A 26,157-nucleotide genomic window follows, 5' to 3' on the forward strand; every position below is an offset into this window, starting at 1 on the left:
CCAGATTGCCTGTTTTTGTAAATTCTGTGGGTAGAAGGTTTCCTGAAGTCTTGGGCAGGTTGGTGGTGGGTTGGTGGGCTGTGAGGCGATGGGGACAGGGGATTTCCTTTAATGAGGCCCTCCAGCCGAATACACTGGGACCAGTCTGTTCAAGGCAGCTCTTTTGAGTTGTCTCCGTGGCAACTGAGTCTGGAATTCTCTAAACTCTTGCTGTCACCCCACTGAGGCGGAAGAAATAGGAATTGTTATTAGCAAGTGGAGGCCAGGACAAATTACGTTTAAATGCACTTTCCCCCAGATAGAGACAGAAAGCTGTAACCTAGAGCGCGTAATTTCCTCACTTCTTCGCCTAGGAAAACTTGTGTCCCCTGTCACTAGAGCGCCAGGACCTGAGCCAAGGGTTTGCTGGCCTATCAGGATAAAGGTTATTACTTTAGTGTCTGACTTGTCCAATGAGGAGTATGCTTCTTAGGTGAGGGAATTTGCCTGACCTAGGTCTGTTTTCTTAACCCCCAACATTAGGCATGTTTGTCTTCTTAGGGAGTGTGTCCTAAATCCCAGGCCTAGAAATCAAAGTCGCCTTCACTGACAGCAGGAGCGGCAGGAGGACACCGGGACACTCCGTGGCTGGAAATGGTACGTTCGGCCGGCAGGCATCGTGGATGTGGGGAGGGGGATGCTGCGTTTGGAGGCTGCAGTGGGAACCGGCCTTTGGAGGCAGCTGAGTCTCCTCTGGCTCCGGGTCCGGTTGGATGTTGCTGGGTCAGCCGGCAGAGCCGCGGTCCTGTCTGTGGCTGAGCGCTCGCTGCTGCGGTGTGTGGGGTCAGTGGGACGCCCGCAGCCCGCGTCTCTGCGGTCTGGGCGGTGTCGCCAGAAGGTCGTGGGGAACCAGCCCTAGGAGTTGGGCAGGGGCTCATGTGCGGAGTGGGGCGGGGTGGTGGAGGTGGAGCTGCGTGGATGGTGAGGGTTAGGGCACTGGTTCCGTAACTGCCTCGTCCTTCTCCTAAAATCTCGTCACACCCAAGTGTGTTATATCAGCAGGAGAAAAGGAATGGTCAAGCAAGGGCTGAGCAAATTCCTTATGGCTAGGGGCTATTGCCCTGCACAGCCCCACACAGTTCCTCATGACCCGAGGCTTTTACCCACCCAAGGAGCAACTGCGCTTCAGGTGGGGAAAACCAAGCCTTTGTGGACACTTACTTGCGTTCCCTCTGTCATAACTAGATGCAGGATGGCTTAGAGTCAAGGCACTAGTTCGGGTTTTTTGGTTTTGGTTTGTTTGTTGGTTGGTTGGTTGGTTTTTGAGACAGGGTTTTTCTGTATAGCTCTGGCTGTCCCGGAACCTGTGTTGTACACAAGGCTGCCTAAGACTCAGAAATCGGCCTGCCCCTGCTCCCCATGCTGGGATTAAAGGGGTGCACCACCATACCCTGCTCCTGGGCTCTAGTCCTTAAGAGTTCCTCACCCCACTGCTCTTTCACACTGCCTGTTCTTTGGTTAGGTCTGGGGACACTGATTATTCCTGTCTCCACCCTAAACCTTTTTGAGCAGGTAACTTCCCTCACTCCTCGGGAACTGAAGGCTGTTTCTCCCTTCAGGGCTTCAACATGGCTGCCTGTGGCTTGATGCTATAACTGTCCAAAGAAGCTGTCCTCAGCTCCCTTTCTGTTTACCCTGTAACTGTTCCTTTGTGTTCTTGAACTTGGCGTTATCAACCTGTGCTCCAAGTCACACCCAGCCACCTGTTCTCAGTAAACTAATAAAAAGAGCCAAGTTATTAGTGAAAAGCAAAAAAAGACACGTTCAGTGTATGTGGGTGAAATGGTCGCAGTAAAGAAGCCAGAACAGCTGCTCTGTAGGTGAAAGAGGGAAACGTTTATTACAAACTGCCCAGGCTGTCTCTCAGGAAAGCAGAGAGAGCCTAAGGGAGACGATGTTCCAGGGTTTTAAGGGAAGAGGTGTCTGGGAGGAGGGGAGCCTCTGAACTGGGATAGAGGGCTTTGAAGTATATAACTTGTGAACAGGAATAGAAGGAGCCTAGAGCTTAGCATAGACCTTGGTATGGTAATAGCCACCAAAGGCATATGTTAATAGAAGAGCCATAGGACCCTGATGCCACCAATAATGAGGATTTCAAGTTTTAGCGGGTATGAACTATTTATCAAGTTCCTGAGGGAATATTGACTTTTGTCTAAATGCCAAATTTTGGGAAAGTGAATTTCTTGGGGTCAGTCAGTATGCCCAATGGAAAGAGGGACAGAGAGATCTAGGGAGGCCTCCTAAGAACCGAGATGAAAGATGTGCACTGCCACTCCTGCCCTTTATCCCAGTTTGATCACTGACACTATCCAGCAGATCACACAATGATAGACAGCTCAGGTTACAGAATGGCTAGGACATGGTTGAAGAGGCTGCAGAGATCCCAGCCTGGCCTGACGTCACAGGCCTAAGGGGAAGTCTGCAGGGACCAGATCAGAAGTGCCAGCAGCGCAGGTGCAGAGATGCCGAATGCATCTGCCCTGGGAGGGCAGGCTGTCGATGGTGAGTCTGAAGTGGGCTGAGTGTGTGGCCATGAAGAAACTGCTGGAGCAAGGTTGGGGTGGGGGACATGTTCGCAGGTTGGTGAGAAGTTTCCTGGCTTTTGACAGCTGACCTTGTCATGACTCTCGCCTGCCACACTTTGGTCTTTTACAGTCTCAGGAAGGGGATTTCATCTGTTGTGGATCAAAAGCTCCTGTGTCTGGCGTTTCTGTTATGATTTGTTATATTTTCAGGTGTTGTTACTTATTGATATAGTTAATGTGTCTTGGTGTGCTGGCAGGTGGTGGGTGTTTACTTAGGTAAACAAGCTGTTCTTCTGTAAACAGTCCCCTTTTCCTGGCCCTGATGCTCTACGTGTAGCCAATCAGGTCAAGAACGCAGGCTAGGCTCTGTCACAAAGGTGATATTCTGTACAACAGTAACCAAGAGCAGTCCCCACCCACTTTTCCCTCTTGGTGCCTAGGAATGTCACAGATTCAAGGAATGCTTCCTCTAAATTCTATGATTCTTAGGACTAAAAATAAATCTCTAATTTTCCAAGTGTTTCTGATATGGCCAAACTCACTGAAAAGGGATGGGTGAGTGGTCTTGGCCTCTGTCATAATTGTCATTGTCCTTTTTTGTTTGTTTTTTTGCTTTTTTAAAACAGGATTTCTCTATGTTAAACAGCCCTGGCCATCCTGGAACTCCCTTTGTAGACTAGGCTTGCCTCAATCTTACAGAGATCCACCTGCCTCTGCTGGGATTAAAGGTGTGCACCACTACACTTGGCTGTATTTTTTTTTTCTAAATGTTGTTTTAAAAAGCAAATTTGTGATAGAGCTAGGCCATACCTGTATGTGAAAGGAGTGTTGCCGTAAGGAGTAGGCCTCTCGTGATAGATCCGCAAGCTTCTCTAGAGGTTAGGTGAAGAAGGCTGTTCTCTCTTAGGGAGGAGGAGACGGAGCTAAATATGGGTAAACAGAAGGAAAGAGAAGGTGGGGATCTGGTGTCATGGAGGGTGTCATAGTTAACTGCTAGATCAGAAAGCAGTTTTCTCTGAGACCACCCTGTCCGTGGAGTTTCAATGAAGAGTGGGCAACTTTAAGATCAGGTTGGGTGTTGATCAGCGATCACTGGCCTAGAGCATGAAGAGGACAAAAAGGAAATCTATTTAGTTAAGTATTGTCTGTCTTCTGATCAGTTTGGGTATTTATTGTTATTATTAGGAAGGGTGTTTGCAGTACATGTCCCACATTAGAAGCACAATGAATCAGCAAATACTAATACATGGAGTTGTCACCTGGAGGGGATTCAGGAGTTTGAACCTGCGTCCACTGGAAGAGCAGCAAGCCCTCTTAACTACTGATTAAGAGCAGTGATTTCTGTCTTCATTAAGGGTGCAAAGCCCTGTTTTTTCCCAAGAACACTGAGGGGCGAACAAGCACATGCCTCCATTTCTCTTTCCCTGGTGCTTTCTCTGAGTTAGCAGATACTTTCAGGGAAGTAACTAAGTATCCAGTTTTAGAGATAGCTTTGCCTTTGTGTCTATAATCACTTCCCTTGATCCTTTTGGAATATCCTTTCTTTCTTTTCTTGTAATGATTGTTTCGATTTAAGGCCAAGTGCTACAATCTCTCTCTCACTGTACAATGGTCCAACTATTCCTGAACATGGTGGATACCCTGAGTGTAGTTCTTATATCCAACGTCACTCTATTGGAGAGAAGTGATTTTCCCTCTCCTAGTAGGTATCACTTCTGAATAGCTGCTTGGTTAGGAGTGGGACATGGGCCCACTTCTTCCCCATGCTGTGATCTTTCCTGGCTTAACCGGTGAAGGTCTCATGCACACTGTCACAGTCTTTCTGAGTTCTTCCGTACATCAGTCCTGTTGTGCTTGGAAGATAAGATGTCGCTTCCTTGGAGTCATCCACTACCTTTGGCTCTTAAAACAAATTTTTTTTCCCACCTCCTCTTCTGCATAGATCCCTGGGCCTTGAGAAGGAGGGGTTTGAGTCCATGTTATCTGTGTGATTTTTATTGTTTTGTTTTGGTTTGATTTTTCTCCTTTCTGTTTAAGACAGAGAGAGAGAGTTGGATGGATAGGGAGGTGGAGAGGATCTGGGAGAAGTGGTTGGAGAGTGAAAAAGAATACGATCAGAATATAGTGTATGAAAAATTAAAAGTTTTATTTTTATTTATGTGTATGTTTGTGGTGTGTGTGTGTGCACCTGCCTACATGTCTACCTGCACATGTGTGTGGGTACCCAAGAAGGACAGAAGACAGTGTTGGATGCCTGTCATTAGACTTATGGACAGTTAAGCTACTCTGAATGGGTGTTGGGAAACGAAATCTGGTCTGTTAGGAAAGCAGCAATCACTTTTAGCCAACGAGCCATCTCTCCCCTCCCTGAAATATCCTCCTTTTATGTATGTGTGTATGTATGTATGTATGTATGTATGTATGTATTTAGTGGGGGGGGGCAGTTTTTGAGACAAAGTTTCTCTGTGTAACAGCCTTGGCTATCCTGGAACTCACATTATAGACCAGGCTGGCCTCGAACTCACAGAGCTTTGCCTGCCTCTGTCTCTCTAGTGCTGGGCTGAACGGTATGAGCCACCACACCTGGTAATTTATTTTAATTTTTAATGGCATGTATGTTTGTGTCTTTGTGTGAGCATGTGCGCATGAGTGTGAGTGCCCAGAGAGGCAAGAGGCACCTTGTCCCTCTGGAGCTGGAGTTACAGGCAGTTGTGAGCTGCCTAATATGGGTGCAGGAATTGATCTCAAGTCCTTTGGTAGAACAACAAGGTTTCTTATCCACTGGACTCCCTCTCCAGCTATTTATCTTCTTTTATACCTGTAAAACAAAAAAAAAATTTAAATGTTTTTTTTTGTTTATGGGTGTTTTACCTGCGTGAATGTCTTTGCACCATATGTGTGCAGTCCCAGTGGAACCAGAAGAGGACATTGAAACTGGAGTTAGATGCCATAAGTGCTAGGAAATGATCCAGATCCGATGGAAGGGTAGCCCATGCTCTTAACCACTGAGCTCCCTCACCAGCCCCTTGCAGCTTTTTTTGAATTGAAAGAATTTTATATTCTTTTTAAAAAATGCGATCGTGGTTATATTCAGCTCCTCCTGGTGTAGCTTTCTCTTAGTCAGCACTGATACCGTAACCATCTATGAATACTGACCCTGAGAAATTAGGGAAATTCATCTAATTATAATAAACTTAATTGTATGTATCTACCTTTTGTTTCCTTGTAGTTTTTGTTTTGTTTTGTTTTTTACAAGATGTGGTTTTTCTGTATTAGCAGCCTTGACTGTCCTGCAATTTTGTAGACCAAGCTGGCCTCGAACTCACAGAGATCCAACTGCCTCTGCCTCCCAGGTGCTGGAATTAAAGATATGAGCCACCACTGCCTGATTGAGTATTTTACTTTAATGTGTGTTTTAGAAATTTTAGAGGTGACACGTTGGTGAATTAGAACTTTGTCTAAGAACATGTACATCTTTCCATTGTTTTATTACCCATCGAATTTCTCAAATAAAAATGGTGGAATGGGCCAGTGAGATGGCTAAGTTGGTTGGCAAACTGCACACCTGAGAAAATGGGAATCTTAGCTGAGAAATTGGTTCCACCATACTGGCCTGTGTGCATGCCTTCAGGGCATTTCCTTGATTGTTAATTGATGTGGGAGGGCCTACTCCAATGTGGGTGTTGTCATCCCAGGTTATATGGGCCTGGGCTTGTACAGTGCTCATCTCTGCTCTCTGCCTCAGTTCTTGCCTGCATGTTCTTTCCTTGAGTCTCCTGTTTTGGCTTCCCCAATGATTGACTGTGACCTGTAATCCATATGAACACTTTCCTGCCCAAGTTGCATTTGGTCATGGTGATACAGCAACAGAAAGTAAAATAAGACACGAATAAAACGAATTACTTGTCATGAGTCCTGTTTGATGTTTGACTCAGGACCGGACCAAAGAACCCGGCTATATACCTTGTAATACTGGCCTTTAGTGCAGTCACAGAACATATATTCAGGCTCCTAACAATTTGTAAGAAGTATTAAGTAGACGCCTACTGATATGGCTCAGCAAGTAAAGGCACTTGCTATGCAACCCTCATGGTCTGAAGTCAATCTCTAGAACCCTTGCTAAGTTAGAAAGAAAGGACCAACTCCCACAAGCTGTTGCTGATTTTCACTAGAGCACTGTGGCATGCTCACACTCTCCACACACAGTACACACTAAATCAAGATTTTAGAAAGGTGTAGAAATACTGTCTGCCAAACCAGATGATACAGAATCATCATCTAGAGAATATGTTGGGTTCTAACCAGATAGCATCATCCCTCTGACGACCATGTGAAATTGTTGCTAGGATTCTTAGGGAGAAGAGGGAGTTGCTTTTAACTTGGAGTACAGTTGCCATCTACTGTTTGAAAAATCTCCCTCATTCTTCACAGCTATGGGGGAAGGAATCAATCTAGATTTCACTTCCAGTCACCTGCAGAACTGTTTTGCCCAGCATTTCTAAGTTCACACATTCTTTTGTTGTTGTTGTTGTTGTTGTTTTAAACAGGGTTTCTCTTTGTAGCTCTGGCTGTCCTGGAACTCCCTCTGTAGATCAAGCTGACATCAAACTCAGAGATCCTCCTGCCTCTGCCTCCCAAGTGCTGGGATTAAAGGCATGCACCACTACTGCCCAGCAGCACACACGTTCTAAGGACTGCTGATGTTGACTCCCTGGAGGGTATTAGAGAATCAGAATTTGTGATGAAAGTTGTTAGAAAGATGCAGTGCAGAAAGAGAAATTAGCACAGTGGTGTGCACAAGAGCTCATGCTATCTTCATGTTTCCTTCCCAGAAAGCTCCAGTTTACTTTTAGCATTTGTGTTTGGGGGAATCTTAGTCTGTATGAGCAGTAGAGTGTGATGACCAAGACAACTTGTGGAACATAGTGTCGTGTCAACTTCTCATTAATTCTGTGTGCATTCCTAGTACCATGAGGCTCACTTTCCTGGAAATATATGTGTGTGCTTTTAGGAGTCAGTGAGCTTTGAGGATGTGGCTGTGAAGTTCACCAAGGAGGAGTGGGCTCTGCTGGATCCATCCCAGAAGAAGCTGTACAAAGATGTGATGCAGGAAACCTTGAGGAACCTGACTGTTATAGGTACACATGAGCATTGCCTTTTCTAGCCCATTACAGGACAGTGTTTCTAGCTTATCAGTGTTGATGTATAAATTGGAATATGGGAAGCTGAATGGGAGGGGGTATGTGAGATCACTTATACCTTCAACTTAGCTGTTATCTATTTTTTCTGTTATTAATAACTCTTAACTATTTCTCTGGTTCTACATTTTAGGGAACAAGTTGGAAAACCAGAAGGTTGTAAATGAGTATGAAAATCTCTCCAGAAAATTAAGGTAATTTGTTTCCCAAAGCCACATTCTATAGTGCTGTTGCGCAAGGACATTTTATAAAGAAGTAAAAGAGGTATTTAATATCCAGCATCAAACCAATTTCATCTCAGAAAATTTTCTCCTAAAATTTCTGTCTTAAACATCAGCACTAGAAGATGTCAAATACAGCAGTCTTGAGGACAACTAGGATGTGATGATGTCACATGTGATGTGTTATCGTAGTTCATATATACAAACTTTATGCCATACAAAGTGTCTTAGTTTGGCTTTGTATTGCTGGGCTGAAGTCCATGAGCCAAAGCAACTTGGAGTAGAAAGGGTTAATTTCAGCTTGCAGTTTGCAGTCCATGATCAAGGGAAGTCAGGGCATGAACTGAAGCAGGAAGCTCTGGGCATGACCTGAAGGCAGAGGCCATGGAGGATTGCTGCTTATTGTCTTGCTCCCCATGGCTTGCTCAGTTTGTTTTCTTATACACCTTATGACCCCTTTCCTAGGAATGGCACTGCCTACAGTGAACTAGACACTTTCACACTATCATCAATCAAGACAATGCTCCGCAGGCTTGCTTGTAGGCCAGGTCAATGGGGACATTTCCTCAACTGAAGTTCCCTACGTTTTGTCAAGCTGACAAAACTAACCAGCAAAATTGCCCTCTTGTCTTCATTACACACAAACACCTCGGTATTAAACCATAACCTGTCCTTTCTGTTTGTCCACAGCATGTCATGTTGATATTGATATCACAATTAACAGTCTTAAGTTTCAACAGTTTAAAAGTCCAAGTTCCCCTTAAAAACTCAATGTTTCTTTTAAAAGTCAAAAGTTACCAAATGGTGGGTCCCGACAATATTTAAAAAAAAAAAAAGCTATATACTTTCTTACTCGAGGAGTGAAGAACCAGGACATAGTCAAAATCAAAGCGAATCAAAACCAACTTCCAGCAGTGTACATATTGGTGTGTCACATTTGGAGTTGAAACACCATCTCCTGGGTTCCCAAGTCCTTTAGAGCTCCACTTCCCCAACTCCCTCACTGACAGCACACACAGGAAGTCTTCCAGGCTCATGCCAGTTCCACATCATCATGCACTGTCCTGAGGGGTTGTCCCACCCTACTGGTATTGCCAACATGCTGTGGTGTCCACTGTAACTGAGGTGCCACCTTCTCCTATGTAGACAGAGGGAAGGGTATTTTCGGCTCACATGTCCTGATCACAGTTCACCATTAAGGGAAATCAAAGCAGGAACTCAAGGCAGGGCAGGGGCCTAGAGATAAGGACTGAGACAGAGACCCATGGAAGAAGAAACTCCTTACTGACTTGCTCTCCACGGCTTGCTCAGACTATTTTCTTCTATAATCAGGACCAGCCGGTGCCAGAGGTGAGGGTGGGGCGATACCATGCCCAGTTGGCTAGTCTCTCCTTCACTGATGAGTGATCACAAAAATGCCCCCACAGATTTGCCTAAAGATGATCTAATGGAGCCATTTTCTTAGCTGAGATTTCTCTTCCAAGATGATTCTACATTGTGTCAAGTTGACAGAAAACTAACCAGAGCACACCTCACCATTCAAATGTTATACAGGGGGACCAAAGGATTGCGTAGCTGGGGATAGGGCTGACCATGCAATCCTAATGGCCTGAGTTTAATTTGCAGAACCCACATGAAACGACACATATCTACGATCCCTGCACTTCTAACAGAGACCCTGCTTCCCTGACGTGGAAGGAAACAGCACTCCTGCAAGCTGTCCTGAGCCCCTCTCACGTACCGTAGCGCACATGCGCACCTACAGACACAGTAAATGGACACAGTTCTGAGACTTAATGCAGTATTGATTTATCTACCAGCCACGGGGACAAGTTGGGAATGACTTATTGTCAGCTTATTTCATGGACATGCAAGTATTTAAAACAAAAAAAAACCAAGATGATTTTGATTGATGCTATTTTACATCCAAAAGGTACATAAGATTTGCATTGTGTTGAAATGATAGGTGAATATTAAATGTTCTCAAGGAGACAAACCCCACCATGCATAGATACCATTGTTTCTCTCTTAACTGTCCTCAAGTGGACTTGGAATGCATTGCAGGCCAAACATGTTACAAACTTTTTCTCAGCATGAAACCAACCTTCCTTTTGTTCAGTCATTAATAAACCAAGTCTTAGTCATGTACTCTCCACTTGTTTTGCAGCAGCCAACTGGTAGAGAAATTCTGTGAATATAAAGAAAGTCTTCAGAGTACAGAACTCTTCGGCTGTATTCCAGAGCCTCCTGTGAACCTGAAATCTTCTCCAGGACTTTCCACATGTGAGAAGCATGTGTGTGGAGAAGGAAGCATTGGGCATTCATCTCTAGGTGCACCCCTGAACCATCAGGTAGGACATAAACCTCATGAAGACCAGGAATATGGACGGAAGTTGTATAAACATAAGGAGTTTGGGGGCAGCTCCAGTTCTCCTCTGTCCTTTCGGACACACAAAAGTGCTCACACTGGAGAGAAACCTTCTAAAAATAAGGACTGCAAAGAAGACCTTCTTTGTCTCCAATCCGGCCAAAGGAATGAAGAACATGACCATGCAAAAAAATCCTTCGTTTGCAAGCAATGTGGGAAAGGCTTCACTCACCCCAGTCCTTTACAACGGCATGAAAAGAGTCACAGTGTTAAGAAGCCCTATGTGTGTGAACTGTGTGGGAAAGGCTTTGCTCGGTTTGGTAACCTTTTAAGACATCAGACAACTGACACACGCGAGAATCCTTTTCTGCCTAATCATAATGGGAGAACTTTTCCTCGTTCTGCTTGTCTTCGAAGACGTATGGGAATTCACAGTGTTAAGAAGCCCTATGTGTGTGAGCAGTGTGGGAAAACTTTCCTTGATTCCACTTACTTTCGAATACATAGAAGGATTCACACTGGTGTGAAACCATATGTGTGTAAGCAATGTGGGAAAGCCTTCACTGCTTCTCGTTACCTTAAATCACATGAACTAACTCACACTCGGGAAAAATCGTACGTATGTAAGCAGTGTGGGAATTCCTTCACGTTTTGGTATCAGTTTCAAAAGCATAAAGTAATTCACAGTGGTGTGAATCCCTATGTTTGTAAACAATGTGGGAAAGGCTTTACTTATTCCAGTTCCCTAAAAACACATGAAAGAATTCATACTGGTCAGAAGCCCTATGTGTGTAAGCACTGTGGGAAAACCTTTGGTAGTTCTGGTAACCTTAAAAGACATGGAAGTACTCACACTGGAGAGAGACTCTATGTGTGCAAGCAATGTGGGAAATCTTTCAATAATCACAGTTCCTTTCAATTCCATAAAAGAATGCATGCTGGAGAGAACCCCTACAAGTGTAAGCAGTGTGGGAAGGATTTAGCTTCTTCTTCCTCCCTTCAGAGCCATGAAAGGAATCATTCTGGAGAGAAGCCCTATGTGTGTTTGCAATGTGGGAAAGCCTTCAGTTCTGACAGTTCTCTTCGAAAACATAAAATAATGCACAGTGAAGAAAAACCCTATGTATGCAAGCAATGTGGGAAAGCTTTTCGTCGCTTTTTTGAGGTTCGAGTACATGAACGAATCCACAGCAGCGAGAGACCCTATCAATGTAAGACATGTGGGAGAGGCTTTTCGAGTTCAACTCATTTGCGAAGACATGCACCAATTCATAGTAAAGCAAATAAGGATGTTTGTAAGTAACGTGAGAAAGTCTTGTCTTAGGTAGCTCTCACAGAGATCAAACAACATGGGAAGCTGTCAAACAAATTTCTAGAGAAGCAGTTCTTTTGAGTCAATGTGGCTTTTAATACTAGAAGTTCCCTCCAACAACATGGAAGTAAACACACGGAGAAAAGCACTTCGAGAAAATCTGCAAGTAATGTAATAAAGTCTTCTGCATTCTTTTCATTGTGGAGAAGATGCTAAATAGCTCACACCGGAGAGAAACCTTATGCACACAATGTACATAGCCTTTAATTCTTAGGGGCCCTCAAAAGACATTGTGGTAGTCATTTTGGAGAGAAACCCTTCATATATAATATGGTGGTTTGAATAAGAATCCTCCAAACATGTTTATATGTTTGAATGGTCAGTTACCAGGGAGTGGAACTGTTTGAAAGAATTACAAGATATGGCCTTGTTGGAGTAGATGTGAACTTTTTAGAGGCAGTGTGACACTGGGAGTCGGCTTTAAGGTTTCAAAAGCCTGAGCCAGATCCAGTCACTCTTTCTCTGTGCCTCTGGTTCAGGATGTAGCTCTCAGCTACTGCTCAAGCACCATAATGCCAGCCATGATAACAATGGAGTAAGTCTCTGAAACTGTAAGCAAGCCCCCAATTAAATGATTTGTCTTATGAGATTTGTCTGTGTCATGATGTCTCTTCACAGCAATAGAACAGTGACTAAGACATAGGGAATCTTGAAAATCTTTAAGTCATCCTTTTGTAGAAATGAAAGAACTTATCGAGGGTAGCCTAAAGTAAAGAATTTGTGAGGTCTCCATTATCACTTTGGCAGCACTTAAAAAGAGTGTATTGAGAGAACTCTTGGCATTAGAAAACTTGTGGGAACATTTACTGGTTCAACTCAAAATTTAAGAAACAGCAAGGTTTGGGAAATAAGTTTCATTAAAAGAGATACTTGACTTTAATGTGACAATCTCACCCACTGAGTCTGTGTGCTGTCTTGGGTGATCAGCCATGCCCTGGCCTGAGATCCGCTATGAATATCACTTATTACTGGGTGTGATTGCATGAGCATGAGATCCTACTTGGGAAGCTAGTAAGAAGGATTCCAAGTTTCCAGAACCATCTGGACTATATATTGAGTTCCTGGTATTCCCAGGGAAACTGGGTTCCCCTTTGGGGGATGTTAATCATAGAATTTAACAATTGAACCCAGAAGAAATCTCAAGGACTATTTAAACAAGTTTGAGTGAATAGCAGCATGCCAGGCAAGCTATGTGCCTCAGAAGGCAGTTGTCTTACACTGTGTCCCCAAACCCTTAGTGCCTCTCCTTTTCTCTTTCTCTCGTCTTCCTTCCCCGCCCCCCTCTAACTTTTAAAGATTTATTTCATGAGTGGGTATTTTGCCTGCATCTATGTCTGTGCTGCATATGTGTGCCTGATGCCTGATGAGGCCAGAAGAGGGTACTGGGCTCTCTGGAACTAGAGTTACAGATGGTTTTGAGCCTTCATGTTGTGGTACTGGGAATTAAACCTAGGTTCTCTAAAGAGCAGCCTGTGCTCCTAACCACTGAGCCATCTCTGCAGCACCTCTTGGCGTCTTTGAAGTAGGCTATAGCTAGGTAATAGCTGCTAACTGGATTCTTATGGTGCCCAGGATGACCTCACATTCACTACAACACTCCTGTCTTATTCCATAATCACATTTTGAAGTAGTATTTTGACAGGAAGTATATGTCCTCATTAAAAATACAAGGCAAAAGAATATTCATTTTCCCATTACTTCATTTTGAGCAAACATTTCCCCCCCATATTACTGTCTAGTCTACTTAGGAAGATATGTGAATATAGTAACCTTGTGCTCCACCCTATTACACATATTTTATTAGTTTCTAGTAGTGGAAATGCCTAAGTGCAGCGTCAAGTTTATTTAGTCACAAATGGGCATTCAACCATCTGGACACTGCTCCAGTTTGACTTGGTTACCTCCTTGCCTGTTGGTTTGTCTGGGTTGTTCTCCTTCCTGGAAAGGTGGAAGCTTTTAAAACCGTCCATTCCCACTATTTAGTCTGTTGCAGTTAGGTGCATTGAGTGCATGACTTAGTGGGAGAGTTGCTATGATGGAACACCGTAAGCCAAACAACTTGGGGAGGAAAGGGTTTACCTGGCTTATACTTCATATTATTGTTCATCATTAGTGGAAGTCAGGACAGGAACTCAAACAGGGCAGGAACCTGGAGGCAGGAGCTGATGCAGACACCATGGAGAGGATTTGCTTAGTGGCTGGCTCCCCATGGCTTGCTCAGCCTGCCTTCTTACAGAATCCAAGACCACTAACCCAGGGCCCCACAACGGGGTGGGCCCTGACCCATTGATCACTAATCGAGAAAATGCCCTACAGGCTTGCCTGCAGCCAGTCTTACCGAGGTATTTCCTCAACTTTGATTCCCTCCTCTCAGATGACTCTAGTCTGTGTCAGCTTGACATAAAATTAGCTGGAACAGTGCAAGGACATGTGAAAGGACACCAGTGCCTGTGTGTGACTCCCGGGTGGGGTGAGCTTCACACATGCCAGTCTGAGACCATCAAGATCAGCTTGGCTTTCCTCCTGAGATCAGCTTGGCAACCTCATGTCCAGAAGCAAGGCTTCCTACTTCTTTCTTCAGTGTCCCTAACCTCGCCACATTCAACCAACATTTAAAAAATTATTTTTACATATTCAATTGTGTATAGGTGTAACAAAATTTTTATTTTTTTTACATTTATTTATGTATATGTGTGAGTATGGACATGTGTGGGAAGGTACCCCCAGAGGCCAGAGAGAATAGATGCTTTAGAGCAGTGGTTCTCAATCTGTGGGATGTGACCCTTTGACAAACCTCTATCTCCAAAAATAGTTACATTACAATTCATAACAGCAGAACTACAGTTATGGAGCAGCGATAAAAATAACTTTATGGTTGGGGGTCACCACAACATGAAGGCTGAGAACCACTGCTTTAGAGATAGATTCAGTTGTGAACTGCCACGGGCGGGTGTTGGGAACAGCAGTCTGCTGCCCAAGAGCAGCAGATGCTCTTAGTCACCAAGCTGTCTTCCTAGCTCCTCAACCCAACATCCTAACATCCATTTTAACCCTAACATTTGTTTTCACCACAACGAGGAACGACATTTTGTACAGCAGCGTGGATGACACACAGGATTCCATCCAATGGCCTCTGGGGGCACTGCTGTCACAGGAGCAAACCCCCACACAGACGGGCACACGTAAACATAATTAAAAATGACTATTTGTTTCTAGTTTTATTCCTGTCTTATTTTTAATGCAGGTGTAGTGGGGTCAAGAGCTGGGCCCAGGCCTTCACACATGCTCAGCAAAGGCTCTACCACAAAGATGCATATCTAGCCCTGACATCTTCCTGGAAGGTACTTGGTCTTTGAGGGAGACCACAACAGCCACAGAGCAGGGAGGCAGATACAGCCACTGACTATAGCTCTGAAAGGCGTTTTCCACCCAACCCCAAGGTCTACAATTGCCTTCACACCTTCCAGCTTTCTTCAGCACCCCTTATTAGCCCTTCATGGGGTTCAGGCATGGGTGACAGCAGGATTCTGGGATCTGGAGAGGCCTAGAGTCTGTAATTTGATCTCTACCTTACTCAGTGAAAGTTGCTTCTCCTGTCCCCGGGATTCCAGGAGGCGGGCCTAAGGCTTGCTGGCCTATCACGGTCTTATTTGAATGCATGTACTGCCCAACAAGGAGTTTGCTCCATAGGTGAAGCAATCTGCCCCTATCAGGTCTGTTACTTTCCTTTCTTTCTCCCCATCCTCCCCCACTCTCCGACACGTGTGTGTTCTTTGGAAGTAGATCCCATATCCCAGTCCCAGGTATCCAGGTCGCCTTCACTGACTTCAGGAGCGTCAGACCGACACCAGGACACCTAGAGGCTGGAAATGGTGCATGCTGACTCGTCCCAGGTACTGGGAGGAGGCAGCAGTAATCTCGAGGCGGTAATGGGTACTTGACCTCCTGCATGCAGCTGAGCCTTGTCTGGCTCCTCTGGGCCACGCTGCTCAGACCCGGCGTGGTGGAGCTGGACCAGCAAGCAGTGCCGCGGTCCCCTCCTTACCTGAGGGCTCCATGCTGCGGCGTGTCTGCTAGCTTAGCGCCCGCAGTCCGCGTCTCTGCAGTCTGGACACCAGAGGGTTGGGAGTGGGCAGTCTTAGGAGTTGAACTGGGGCTCATGTGCTAAAGTGAGGAACTGGAATCTTTGTGGCTGGTGACTGTTTGGTCACTGGCCCGTTCTCCCCAAAAGCTCGCCGCATCCCATGCAGTGTCTCAGGGCGCAGCCACCCAGAGCACCTGTGAGTCTCAATGTAAAAATAAATGAGACAGAAAAGCAGCCAGACATGATCACAATGTGCTGAGACCACTTTATTGGAACAGCAAGGGACCCCAACCTTTCCGGGATGAAGGATGAGTGCATTTAGAGAGTCTGTATTTACACCTAAGTAGCCGCCAGGAAGTTAAAGCTAGTTTTTGTGGTTTGACTGGGAGTGGAGTCAGGGTGGGACCCAGGCGTATTGTTTCTGCAGGTGAAGAGGAGTGAATGGTCAGGCTCAGGCCCAGCAATTCCTTATGGCTAGGGGCTATTGCCCTGCACAGCCCGACACAATTCCTCATGACCCGAGGCTTTTACCCATCCAAGGAGCAACTGCGCTTCAGGTGGGGAAAACCAAGCCTTTGTGGACACTTCCTTGCTTTCCCTCTGTCATAACTAGATGCAGGATGGCTTAGAGTCAAGGCACTAGTCTTCGGGTTTTTTGGTTTTGGTTTGTTTGTTGGTTGGTTGGTTGGTTTTTGAGACAGGGTTTTTCTGTGTAGCCCTGGCTGTCCGGGAACCTGTGTTGTACACAAGGCTGCCTAAGACTCAGAAATCGGCCTGCCTCTGCTCCCCATGCTGGGATTAAAGGGTGCACCATCATACCCTGCTTCTGGGCTCTAGTCCTTAAGAGTTCCTCACCCCACTGCTCTTTCACACTGCCTGTTCTTTGGTTAGGTCTGGGGACACTGACTATTCCTGTCCCCACCCTAAACCTTTTTGAGCAGGTAACTTCCCTCACTCCTCAGGAACTGAAGACTGTTTCTCCCTTCAGGGCTTCAACATGGCTGCCTGCGGCTTGATGCTATAACTGTCCAAAGAAGCTCTCCTCAGCTCCCTTTCTGCTTATCCTGTAACGTCGTTTGTCTAACAATGACCCCAAGAGCCTTGAGGCTGTTATATGAGCAACAAATAGGCACGTTTGTGTTCTTGAATTTGACATTCCCAAGCTGTGCCCTAAGTCAGGCCTGTTCTCAATAAGCCAATAAAGAGAGCCAAGTAATTAGTGGAAAACAGAAAAAGATTCATTCAGTGAATGCACAATGGAGAGAGGGACAGAGAGAAGCAGGGAGGACCCTAAGTCTGTCTTCAGGGTCCTGAAGTGAGGAAGTTTAAAGAGGACCAAGGACATGCAAATGCCAGCAGGGCCGGTCAAGGTGTGGTCCCGCCCTCCAATGACCGTCATTGCTGGGATTCAGCCTCTTCCCAGCAGGGCGTCCGACAAGGTATTAGAAGGGTGTGAAATCTCTTTCTGAGAGACAACCCCCCCCCCCTTTGATTGGCATCTTTTCCTTCTTTCAGCATGAGATTCCTGAAGAAATTCTCATGGGGGGGCGGGGGCGGGGTGGTGGTGATGGGGTGGGAGTCCATTGTTTCAGTATTTAAAATATCCTCAGTTTTGCCAGGCATGTTACAGTGTGAGAATTTATTGACTACTCAAATTCACCAGCATTGTTGTTGGTAATTTGTCAAATAAGCCTGACTTTGCTTCCTACCTGGGCAGTGGCAATCCGAGTGCTTTATTCCAATCTTTTATCTTGTTTGTTTTTTGTTCTTGTTTATTTTGTTTCATTTCTCTCTCTCTCTCTGAAGTGTTCTCTTTCTCTCTCAATCTCTTTCTATCTCTTTTTTGAGACTAAGTCTCACTATGCTTGGCCTGGAACTACCTATGTAGACAACACTGTTGTGGAAATTGAAGGAAAAAAAAAATGGAAACATGACTGCTTCTAGGTGTGGTGGGGGAGAAAGTTTATTATAGATGGGAAAGCATAGCCAGAGTCAGACCCAGGGACATCTGGTAAAGTCCGGAGTGGACAGGTCCCTTGAGTCATGTGACAAGAGAGGGGAGGGGAAGGGAGACAGGAGAGAGGGGAACCAGGTGCAGCCGCCAGGAGGTGGGAAGGTACAAAGAGAGCTGGCAACAAGGGACAGGCAGCCCAGCCCCAGGGCTGCAGAGTTCTAGGTAGGGGGCGTGGACTGCGAGGCAGGAGAGCCCTGAAACAGGTAGACTGTGAGATGCTGGGAAAACCTGGCGGCCAGGTCCCCTTTGATGTGTTAAATAGGCTCCTTGGTCATTTGTCCTGGGTTTGAATCAAGAGAAGTCGGTCCTCGTCCGCCGGGCCTCCAGAGTACTGGGGCTAAAACTTACGTGCCACTACTCTTGCCCATATATCCCAGTATGGTTGTTGTGTTCGTTTGTTTGTTTTTTGAGACACTGTGTAACTATTTTGTACCAGCTGCCCTGCTACTCCCCATGTAGGTAGAGGAGGCTGGCACTGAACTCCCAGAGCTACTTGGCTCTGCCTCCTGTACTGGGATGAAAGATGTGCACTACCACTCCTGCCCTTTATCACAGTTTGATCACCGACACTATCCAGCAGATCACACAATGATAGACAGCTCAGGTTACAGAATGGCTAGGACATGGTTGAAGAGGCTGCAGAGATCCCAGCCTGGCCTGACGTCACAGGCCTAAGGGGAAGTCTGTAGGGACCAGATCAGAAGTGCCAGCAGTGCAGGTGCAGAGATGCCTGCGTAAACTGACACACGACTGTTCTCTGGTATGATAAAGGGGAAGGTTTTTATTGTAGACATGAGAGAGAATAGCCTGGGGCATCTGGCAGAGTTCAGAGCAGGGAGAGAAAGTAGACTGGACATGGCCAGCAGACCGGACATGGCCGCTATCTGAGAGAGAGGGGAGAATAACGGAGTTACAGGATAGAGAGACCACAGTGAGAGAAGCGGGATCATAGCATAGAGAGAGAAAATTCCCTGCAAGAGTAGCTGGCTTAGAGGTTCAGTCGAGGAAGGGAAGCCCATGAACTGCAGGAAGTTTAGGATAAGGGAGGTGGTGGGGATCAGATGCTAGCTTGGACTTTGAAATGTGTAACAGGTACTTACACACCAGCCTTTCATATGCTAATAGGTGCGACAGGCAGCCAGACGCCTGCCAGAGGTAAGGGGAAGGCCTCCTTTTGGTAGAGGGGAACTGGCTTCCCAAGTTCCTAAGAAATACTGGCTTTGATCTCATTGCCAGAAATGCTCCTGTTGTCCAGGTTGAGGTCCTTGGGCTGCTTTATGGAGTTCAGGTATTGGTGTTTCCTTTGGATCTGACATCCCAGCCTTGTGTCAACGGTAAGAGTACGTGTAATCTCTTCTGTAAATGCTTCTCAGCTGAAATTGGGGGCCCAGGAAGTCCAGAATGCTGATCAAAGCCTGGGAGAGGGAGGGAGGAGATTCAGGCAATGGTAGGGTCCATTTGGAAGCAGCTGGTGGGCTGACCCAGCCTGAAGAGACAGCAAGCAATCACCATGGCTGGACTAGTTTACATTGGCCTTCTGCAAGTCCGGGTCTGGCTGATTCTGCAGTATACTACCTGGGGCTAGCATGATGTAGGTCTCTTTGGAGCAGTTTATACACCGCAATTGATTTCTGGAGAGTGTCTGTTAACTGAACGGAAATCTGCTGGAACAGATATACACCAGGGACATAAGTAAAGTTAAAGAGCTAAGGGGCAAATCTTTATCTTGTCTCTCAGCCTCTGCCACTCTTAGACTCTTCTACTCAGTTTCCATGCAGCTCCACAGTCCCAACATGCCTTCCAGCAGTTTGGCTGAGCCGAGGCTCCATACCCAGGAACTGTTTACTCCATTTGAGCCTGTTGGTAGGGATCTGCAGCAATCTTCCAAGTTTTTACTCTTTCTGGATATGTTATCTTTGGTTTTACCTGCTCTTTACCACCTGAGGCTGGTGAAGCCTCCTCCTTGGGGCAAATATTTCAATTTGGAGAGAATGTTTCAACTTGGAGAAAGATGACCTACAAAAGCTAGCTTATTTCTTAGCTTATTTTTTAAATGATAAGGATTTGTATTGACCATCTCGCAAACCAATACTAAGACAAAGACCATTGGGATAATGATCAAAAAGATGCCACCCTATCAAAAAGATACAAGTATGTGTACTTCATTACTTCTCTTTGAATGTGAAGACCACATCAGTCCCCAACATATGCCTGGAGACATCGGATTCCCTTTGTAGTTTACCCCAAGAAGGCCACATTGAGTTTTAAATTTGTGTTTTCTGGGCCTGGAGAGATACAATTGAGCTGCCTCTCCACCTGCACTCACTCATAAACAAATTTGATACTATGTATACAGAATAATATGGACATGTAGACAGTATTTATATACATATAGCTGCCATAAAGATAATTCTCTAATCAAAGATTTTTAAACTTTTACTTAGAGCTATGATTTGTCAATTTTTATGCTACAGTGTTAACTTGATTGTTTTAAAATTTTTAATTAGTCTTTAACCTAAACCTTGTATGGATAAAGACAGGAATTCTAATGGAGACTAAGTAGACAGCTTAGATGGAACACTGATCTCTAAAAACATGCAGTAACCCTTTGGTTTGGTTTGTTTGTTTGTTTGTTTATCTATTTATCTATTTGGTTAGTTGGTTGCTTGGGTTTTTTGTTTGTTTGTTTGTTTGTTTTGTTGTTTTTTGAGATGGGATTTCTCTGTGTAGCCCTGGCTGTCCTGGAACTAGCTGTGTAGACCAGGCTGGCCTCATACTCACAGAGATTTCCCTGCTTTCTTTCTCCAGAGCACTGGGGTTAGTGGAACACCACCACCTGGCTAGTTTTTGCTGCTCTTATGTACAAGGTTCAAAGGCCATGTTCCGGAGCACAGTTGATTTACCAAGAGATATAACTCTTCAAACAATGGTGAATGGTTTATCAGCTTATCCCTCATGCATGCTGAAAATGCTGACTGGCTTCATCTCCTGCAGATGAACATAATTGCTGTTATTTTATGCTGTAGTCCTATCATGTCTAGAAGATATTGTTTCAGCCCAGTGTCTGACTTTTACAATCATTCTGCCCTTGACTGATCAATGTTTCGTGAGCCTGGAGGACCCGGGTGGGAGATAGAGGTATAGTGTAGATGTTCTGTTTATACCTGAGCACTCCATAGACACTTATTTGTTTCACTTTCACAAGTGGTGAATTTTTCTGCATTAATCACTGTCCACTGCACACAGAAACATTTCTCACAAGGATAAGTGTTGCACTTATCTATGAGTCTAGAGATAGATATTGAGATTGTTACAATTTGTAAATTAGTATTATTAATACTGTGAATTCTCCAGCTCTGGGTTAGATTTACAGGAACAGATATGTTTTTCCTCACGTGGACTGGGGCTTAAATTCAATCAGAATGTGATCTCTTACCCTATAACCTTGATGCAATCACACCATGAACTTATATTCCAGGCTGGTTGTTACTGTGGCTCTCAGGGTTCACGCGAAGGGTGGTGGGGACTTTTCTACCTCTGCACTAACAATGTAGTGGGCAGCCAAGAGCTGTGATGAGGGCCTGTTTGGGGTTTTCATTTGGGGAGAAGGGGCTTTGGGGACAGCTCAGATCAACAGTAACTAACATCTGTCACTGGGCTTTTTACTTGGCAACCTGTGGCTTCTAGGAGGTACAGAGGATCCAGCCTTCTGCAGATCAGAGAGACTGGGAAGAAGATGCAGAGTCAGAGAGAAGAAACACACAAGCTTTTTTTCTGAGGGATAAAGTTCCTCTTTTATTTTTCTTTTGGTCTTTGTTATGCTCTATTCTTTTTCTGTTCTATTCTTCAACCCTGACGTTTCCTTTCTTTTTCTTTCCCGATGACTTCTCCACAACTTCCAGATATCTTCCTTTTGGTCTTTTTTTTCTCCTTACAGCTAATATACCCCAGCAAAATCTTCTAAGCCATATCAAAATTACAATGTGGTTACATTCTATTTTTTAAGTGAGTGATGACAATGAATATAAGTAAAAAACAGCATGTTTTCCATATCCCTCATATGATTAAACATTTTATATATTACAGGTGAAAAATAAATTATCCCTAAGAACCCACATACAGTTAAACATTTGTCTTTTAGACTTCTCATAAATCAGGAGCCTTTCAGGAATAACTGTTTATATAGGAGGTAGTTTTTATAATTGCCAGAAAAACAGGTTAGTAGTTTCACTTTATTTTAGAGCCCAGTCCAACTAACCATCCAGTTCTTTGTTTTCTAGTTACCTGAAGTCAAGTGTTTAAAGGCTGGAGAGATGGCTCAACAACCATCTGTAATGAGATGTGGCGCCCTCTTCTGACCTGCATGCATATATGCAGACAGAACACTGTATACATAATAAATAAATCTTTAAAAAAAAAAAAAAAGGTAAAAGACCAGGTGTATAGAAAAGAAAGTTTGTTTTAGCTATGGTGCACACCGAAACCTGTGAACACATTTCCCAATATCAAAAAGAACTTGAGCTAACGCCTGGGACTCTTTACCTCAGTCATTAACTTAAGCCACAGTCTATACAGCTCCTCAAAAGAAACTCAAAAGTCCTACCTGTATGACACTTCCTTGGTATACTCTGCAGCTCCTACTTTATCAAGGATTGGGAGAACACTATATCCTACCTTTACCTCTATTAATTTTCCCACTAAACTAAACTAACCTCTATAATAACCCCTTACTGTATTTGTTAGAAATTCTTAATCATCAAAATTCTATTTAAACTAACACTATTATTGCATAAAATTATTACTTCAGTTAAACAGTACAGCTTAAGAGGAAATTATCTTCATAATAATCCACAGGTAAAAAGGCCCAGTAGAATGGGATATTTTCATGAGATAATCACACTATATTAAGGGCAGTGGGGATCCCCCACACCCATTCACACCATACCAGATACCAGAGAAAAAGGCAGTGGCAAATATGTAAGGGCACAGCTGGAGCAAGAGACATTCTGGAGCCAAAGCCCTCGGGGCCTTGCCTATCAGATTCACCTATCAGTGTTTTGCTTCTTGGTGGGCTGAATTCCCAAAGTTCAAGTGTCATCTGCTGCTCTTCTGACATGGCCACCTTCAATGAGGGAGCAAAGTGCCCTGTGTAGGGGACTGGTTTTAGACATTTATTACAGATATTAGTTGCAGGTAATAGATTAAATCAAGTATTTTACTTTAAAGCATGTTTTACAGATTATAGAGGTGACATGTTGGTGAATTAGAGCTTTGTCTAAGAACATGTTTCCATTGTTTAATAGTCCAGTGACATTCCCAAATAAAAATGGTGTGATGGGCCAGTGAGATGGTTCAGTTGGTTGTCACCTTGACATCCTGAGAAGAGGAAATCTCAGTTGAACTGGCTCCACCAGATTGGCCTGTGGGCATGTCTTTCCTGAGTCTCCTGCCTTGGCTTCCCTCAGTGATTGAGTATAACCTGTAGTCCATATAAATACTTTCCTGCCCAAGTTGCACTTGATCATGTTTTATCATAGCAATAGAAATCAACTTAAGGCACAAATGATATAAATTATTATTCATCATGAGTCTGGTTTGCTGTGTGATTAAGAATGGTCCAGAGGACCCAGCTATATACTTTCTAATACTGGCCTTTAGTGCAACCCCAGGAGATATGCTCAGCTTCCTAACAAGTTGTGAGTATTAACTTATTAACTAGAGGCCTGCTGAGATGGCTCAGCAGTAAAGGCACTTTCTATGCAACCCTGATGGTCTGAATTCAATCTCTAGAACCCTTGTTAAGATGGAAAGAGAGAACCAACTCCCACGAGTTGTTGCTGACCTACATAAGAGCACTGGAGCATGCTCATCCACCCTCATGCACACACATAGTAAATTAAGGTATAAAAAATACATAAGTAGTGTCTCCCAAACTAAGTGATAAAGAGTCATCAGTGAGAGAAAATATTCAGGTTTAACCAGATAATATTTCTCTGATGCCTATGAGATTATTCCAAGGACTCTAAGGGAGAACAGATGATGTTCATGTGCTTTTTTAACTTGAGATATAGTTGTCATCAACTCTGTAAGAAATCTACCTGAGTTCTTATAGCTTTGGGGGAAAGGAATCATTGGAGATCTCAGTTCCTAGATACCAGGAGATTATTTTGTCCAACATTTCTTTTTTTTTTTTTTTTTTTTTTTGGTTTTTCGAGACAGGGTTTCTCTGTGTAGCTTTGCGCCTTTCCTGGAACTCACTTGGTATCCCAGGCTGGCCTCGAACTCACAGAGATCCGCCTGGCTCTGCCTCCCGAGTGCTGGGATTAAAGGCGTGCACCACCACTGCCCGGCTTGTCCAACATTTCTAAGCACACACATTCTAAGGACTGCTGATATTGACTCCCTGGAGGGTATTAAACCATCAGAATTTGTGATAAAAGTTGTTAGAAAGATGCAGTGCAGAAAGAGAAATTAGCACAGTGGTGTGCACAAGAGCTCATGCTATCTTCATGTTTCCTTCCCAGAAAGCTCCAGTTTGTGTTTGGAGGAATCTTAGTCTGTATGAGCAGTAGAGTGTGATGACCAAGACAACTTGTGGAACATAGTGTCGTGTCAACTTCTCATTAATTCTGTGTATATCTCCAGTACTATGGGGCTCACTTTCCTGGAAATCTACGTGTGTGCTTTTAGGAGTCAGTGAGCTTTGAGGATGTGGCTGTGAAGTTCACCAAGGAGGAGTGGGCTCTGCTGGATCCATCCCAGAAGAAGCTGTACAAAGATGTGATGCAGGAAACCTTGAGGAACCTGGCTGCTATAGGTACACATGAGCATTGCCTTTTCTAGCCCATCACAGGACAATGTTTCTAGCTTACCAGTGTTGATGTATGAAATGGAATATGGGAAGGGGAAGGGGGGGGGTGCATGTGTCAGATCACTTATACCTTCACTTTAGCTGTTATCTATTTTTGCTGTAAATAATAATTCTTAACTATTTCTCTGATTCTGCATTTTAGGAATCAAGTTGGAAAACCAGAAGTTTGTAAATGAGTGTGAAAATCTCTGGAGAAAACTAAGGTAATTTGTTTCCTGAAAGATAACCATATTCTAGAGTGCTGGTGGTGCGATAGAACATTTTACAAAGAGGTAAAAGATGCATTTGATATCCAGCACCAAACCGCTTTCAGGAAACTCTCTCCTAAAATTCGTATGTTAAGCATCAGCAATAGTACATCCCAAACATTTCAGTTTTGAGGACAACTAGAATATGATGAGTCACGTGTGATGTGTTATCGTAGTTCATATATACACACTTTATGCCATACAGAGTGTCTTCATTTGGTTTTGTATTGCTGGGATGAAGTCCATGAGCCAAAGCAACTTGATGTGGAAAGGGTTAATTTCACCTTGTATTTTGCAGTCAAGGGAAATTAGGGCATGAACTCAAGCAGGAAGTCAAGGGCATGAACAGAAAGCAGAGGCCATGGAAGATTGCTGCTCACTGTCTTGCCTACTTTGTTTTCTTATACACCTCCTGACAAGCTGCCTGGGAGTGGCATTGCTCACAGAGAACTAAGCACTTCCACACTGCTTGTCAATCAAGCTCCACAGGTTGCTTACAGGCCCGTGTGATGGGGACATTTTCTCAATTGAAGTTCCCTACGAAGACTCTAGGTTTTGTCAAGTTGACAAAATACCAGCACAATTGACTCCTTGTCGACGTGAGACACAAACACCCCATATTAAGCCGTTAGCTGTCCTTTTTGTTTGTCTCCATGATGTCATGTTACTATTAATACCAGTTGGTCTACAGAGGGAAGCCTGGTCTACAGAGTAAGTTTCAGGACTATGCAGAGAAACCCTATCTCAAAAACCAAAAAAAAAAAAAAAAAAGAAAGAAAGAAAGAAAAGAAAAATTAATTTAAAAAAGCTAAGAAATAGTCTTAAGGTATTTCAATACTTTAAAAGTCGAAGTTCCCTTAAAATCCAAGTATCTTTTGAAAAAGTGAAGAGTCCCAGCACTTGGGAGGCAGAGCCAGGTGGATCTCTGTGAGTTCGAGGCCAGCCTGGGCTACCAAGTGAGTTCCAGAAAAGGCACAAAGCTACACAGAGAAACCCTGTCTCAAAAAACCAAAAAAAAAAAAAAAAAAAAAAAGTGAAGAGTCTTTGAAGTGTAGGTACAAAAAGTCAGTTACATAATTTCGTACTCCAAGAGGAAGAACAAGGGCATAGTAATAATCAAATCAAGGCAAACTCAGCCTCAGACAGTGTAAACAATCTAATGTCTCATATCTGGTGGAGACTCACTGTTTCTGGGCTCCCAAGACCTTAGTCAGCTC

At 44.2% G+C, this 26,157-nt stretch overlaps 2 protein-coding genes across 2 annotated transcripts; both read left to right on the forward strand.

The window, feature by feature from the left end:
• The first annotated feature begins 482 nt into the window (after positions 1-482).
• On the forward strand, positions 483-11,820 carry LOC131900651 (zinc finger protein 709-like). Its single transcript, XM_059251955.1, has 4 exons — positions 483-636; positions 7,576-7,702; positions 7,896-7,956; positions 10,151-11,820. Exons 1-4 carry the CDS (start codon positions 634-636, stop codon positions 11,652-11,654), a joined length of 1,695 nt encoding a protein of 564 aa, XP_059107938.1. The 5' UTR covers positions 483-633; the 3' UTR covers positions 11,655-11,820.
• A 5,330-nt stretch (positions 11,821-17,150) lies between these two features.
• On the forward strand, positions 17,151-24,899 carry LOC131900422 (putative KRAB domain-containing protein ZNF788). The gene is made up of 3 exons (XM_059251641.1): positions 17,151-17,246; positions 24,512-24,638; positions 24,835-24,899. The coding sequence occupies exons 1-3, from the start codon at positions 17,151-17,153 to the stop codon at positions 24,897-24,899; spliced, it is 288 nt and encodes a 95-aa protein (XP_059107624.1).
• The last annotated feature ends 1,258 nt before the right edge of the window (positions 24,900-26,157 follow it).

Source organism: Peromyscus eremicus, unplaced genomic scaffold, assembly GCF_949786415.1.
Source record: "Peromyscus eremicus unplaced genomic scaffold, PerEre_H2_v1 PerEre#2#chr22_unloc_1, whole genome shotgun sequence".
In the NCBI taxonomy this organism is placed as follows: Eukaryota; Metazoa; Chordata; class Mammalia; order Rodentia; family Cricetidae; genus Peromyscus; species Peromyscus eremicus.

Bases quoted from the DNA above. Each gene is read 5' to 3' on its own strand.
- LOC131900651 (XM_059251955.1), top strand. The intron at 7,703-7,895 runs GTACACATGAGC...TCTACATTTTAG, and splicing joins GAGGAACCTGACTGTTATAG to GGAACAAGTTGGAAAACCAG. The intron at 7,957-10,150 runs GTAATTTGTTTC...CTTGTTTTGCAG, and splicing joins AATCTCTCCAGAAAATTAAG to CAGCCAACTGGTAGAGAAAT.
- LOC131900422 (XM_059251641.1), top strand. From the start codon at position 17,151: ATGCAAATGCCAGCAGGGCCGGTCAAGGTGTGGTCCCGCCCTCCAATG. The intron at 17,247-24,511 runs GTATTAGAAGGG...GTGTGCTTTTAG, and splicing joins CCAGCAGGGCGTCCGACAAG to GAGTCAGTGAGCTTTGAGGA. The intron at 24,639-24,834 runs GTACACATGAGC...TCTGCATTTTAG, and splicing joins GAGGAACCTGGCTGCTATAG to GAATCAAGTTGGAAAACCAG.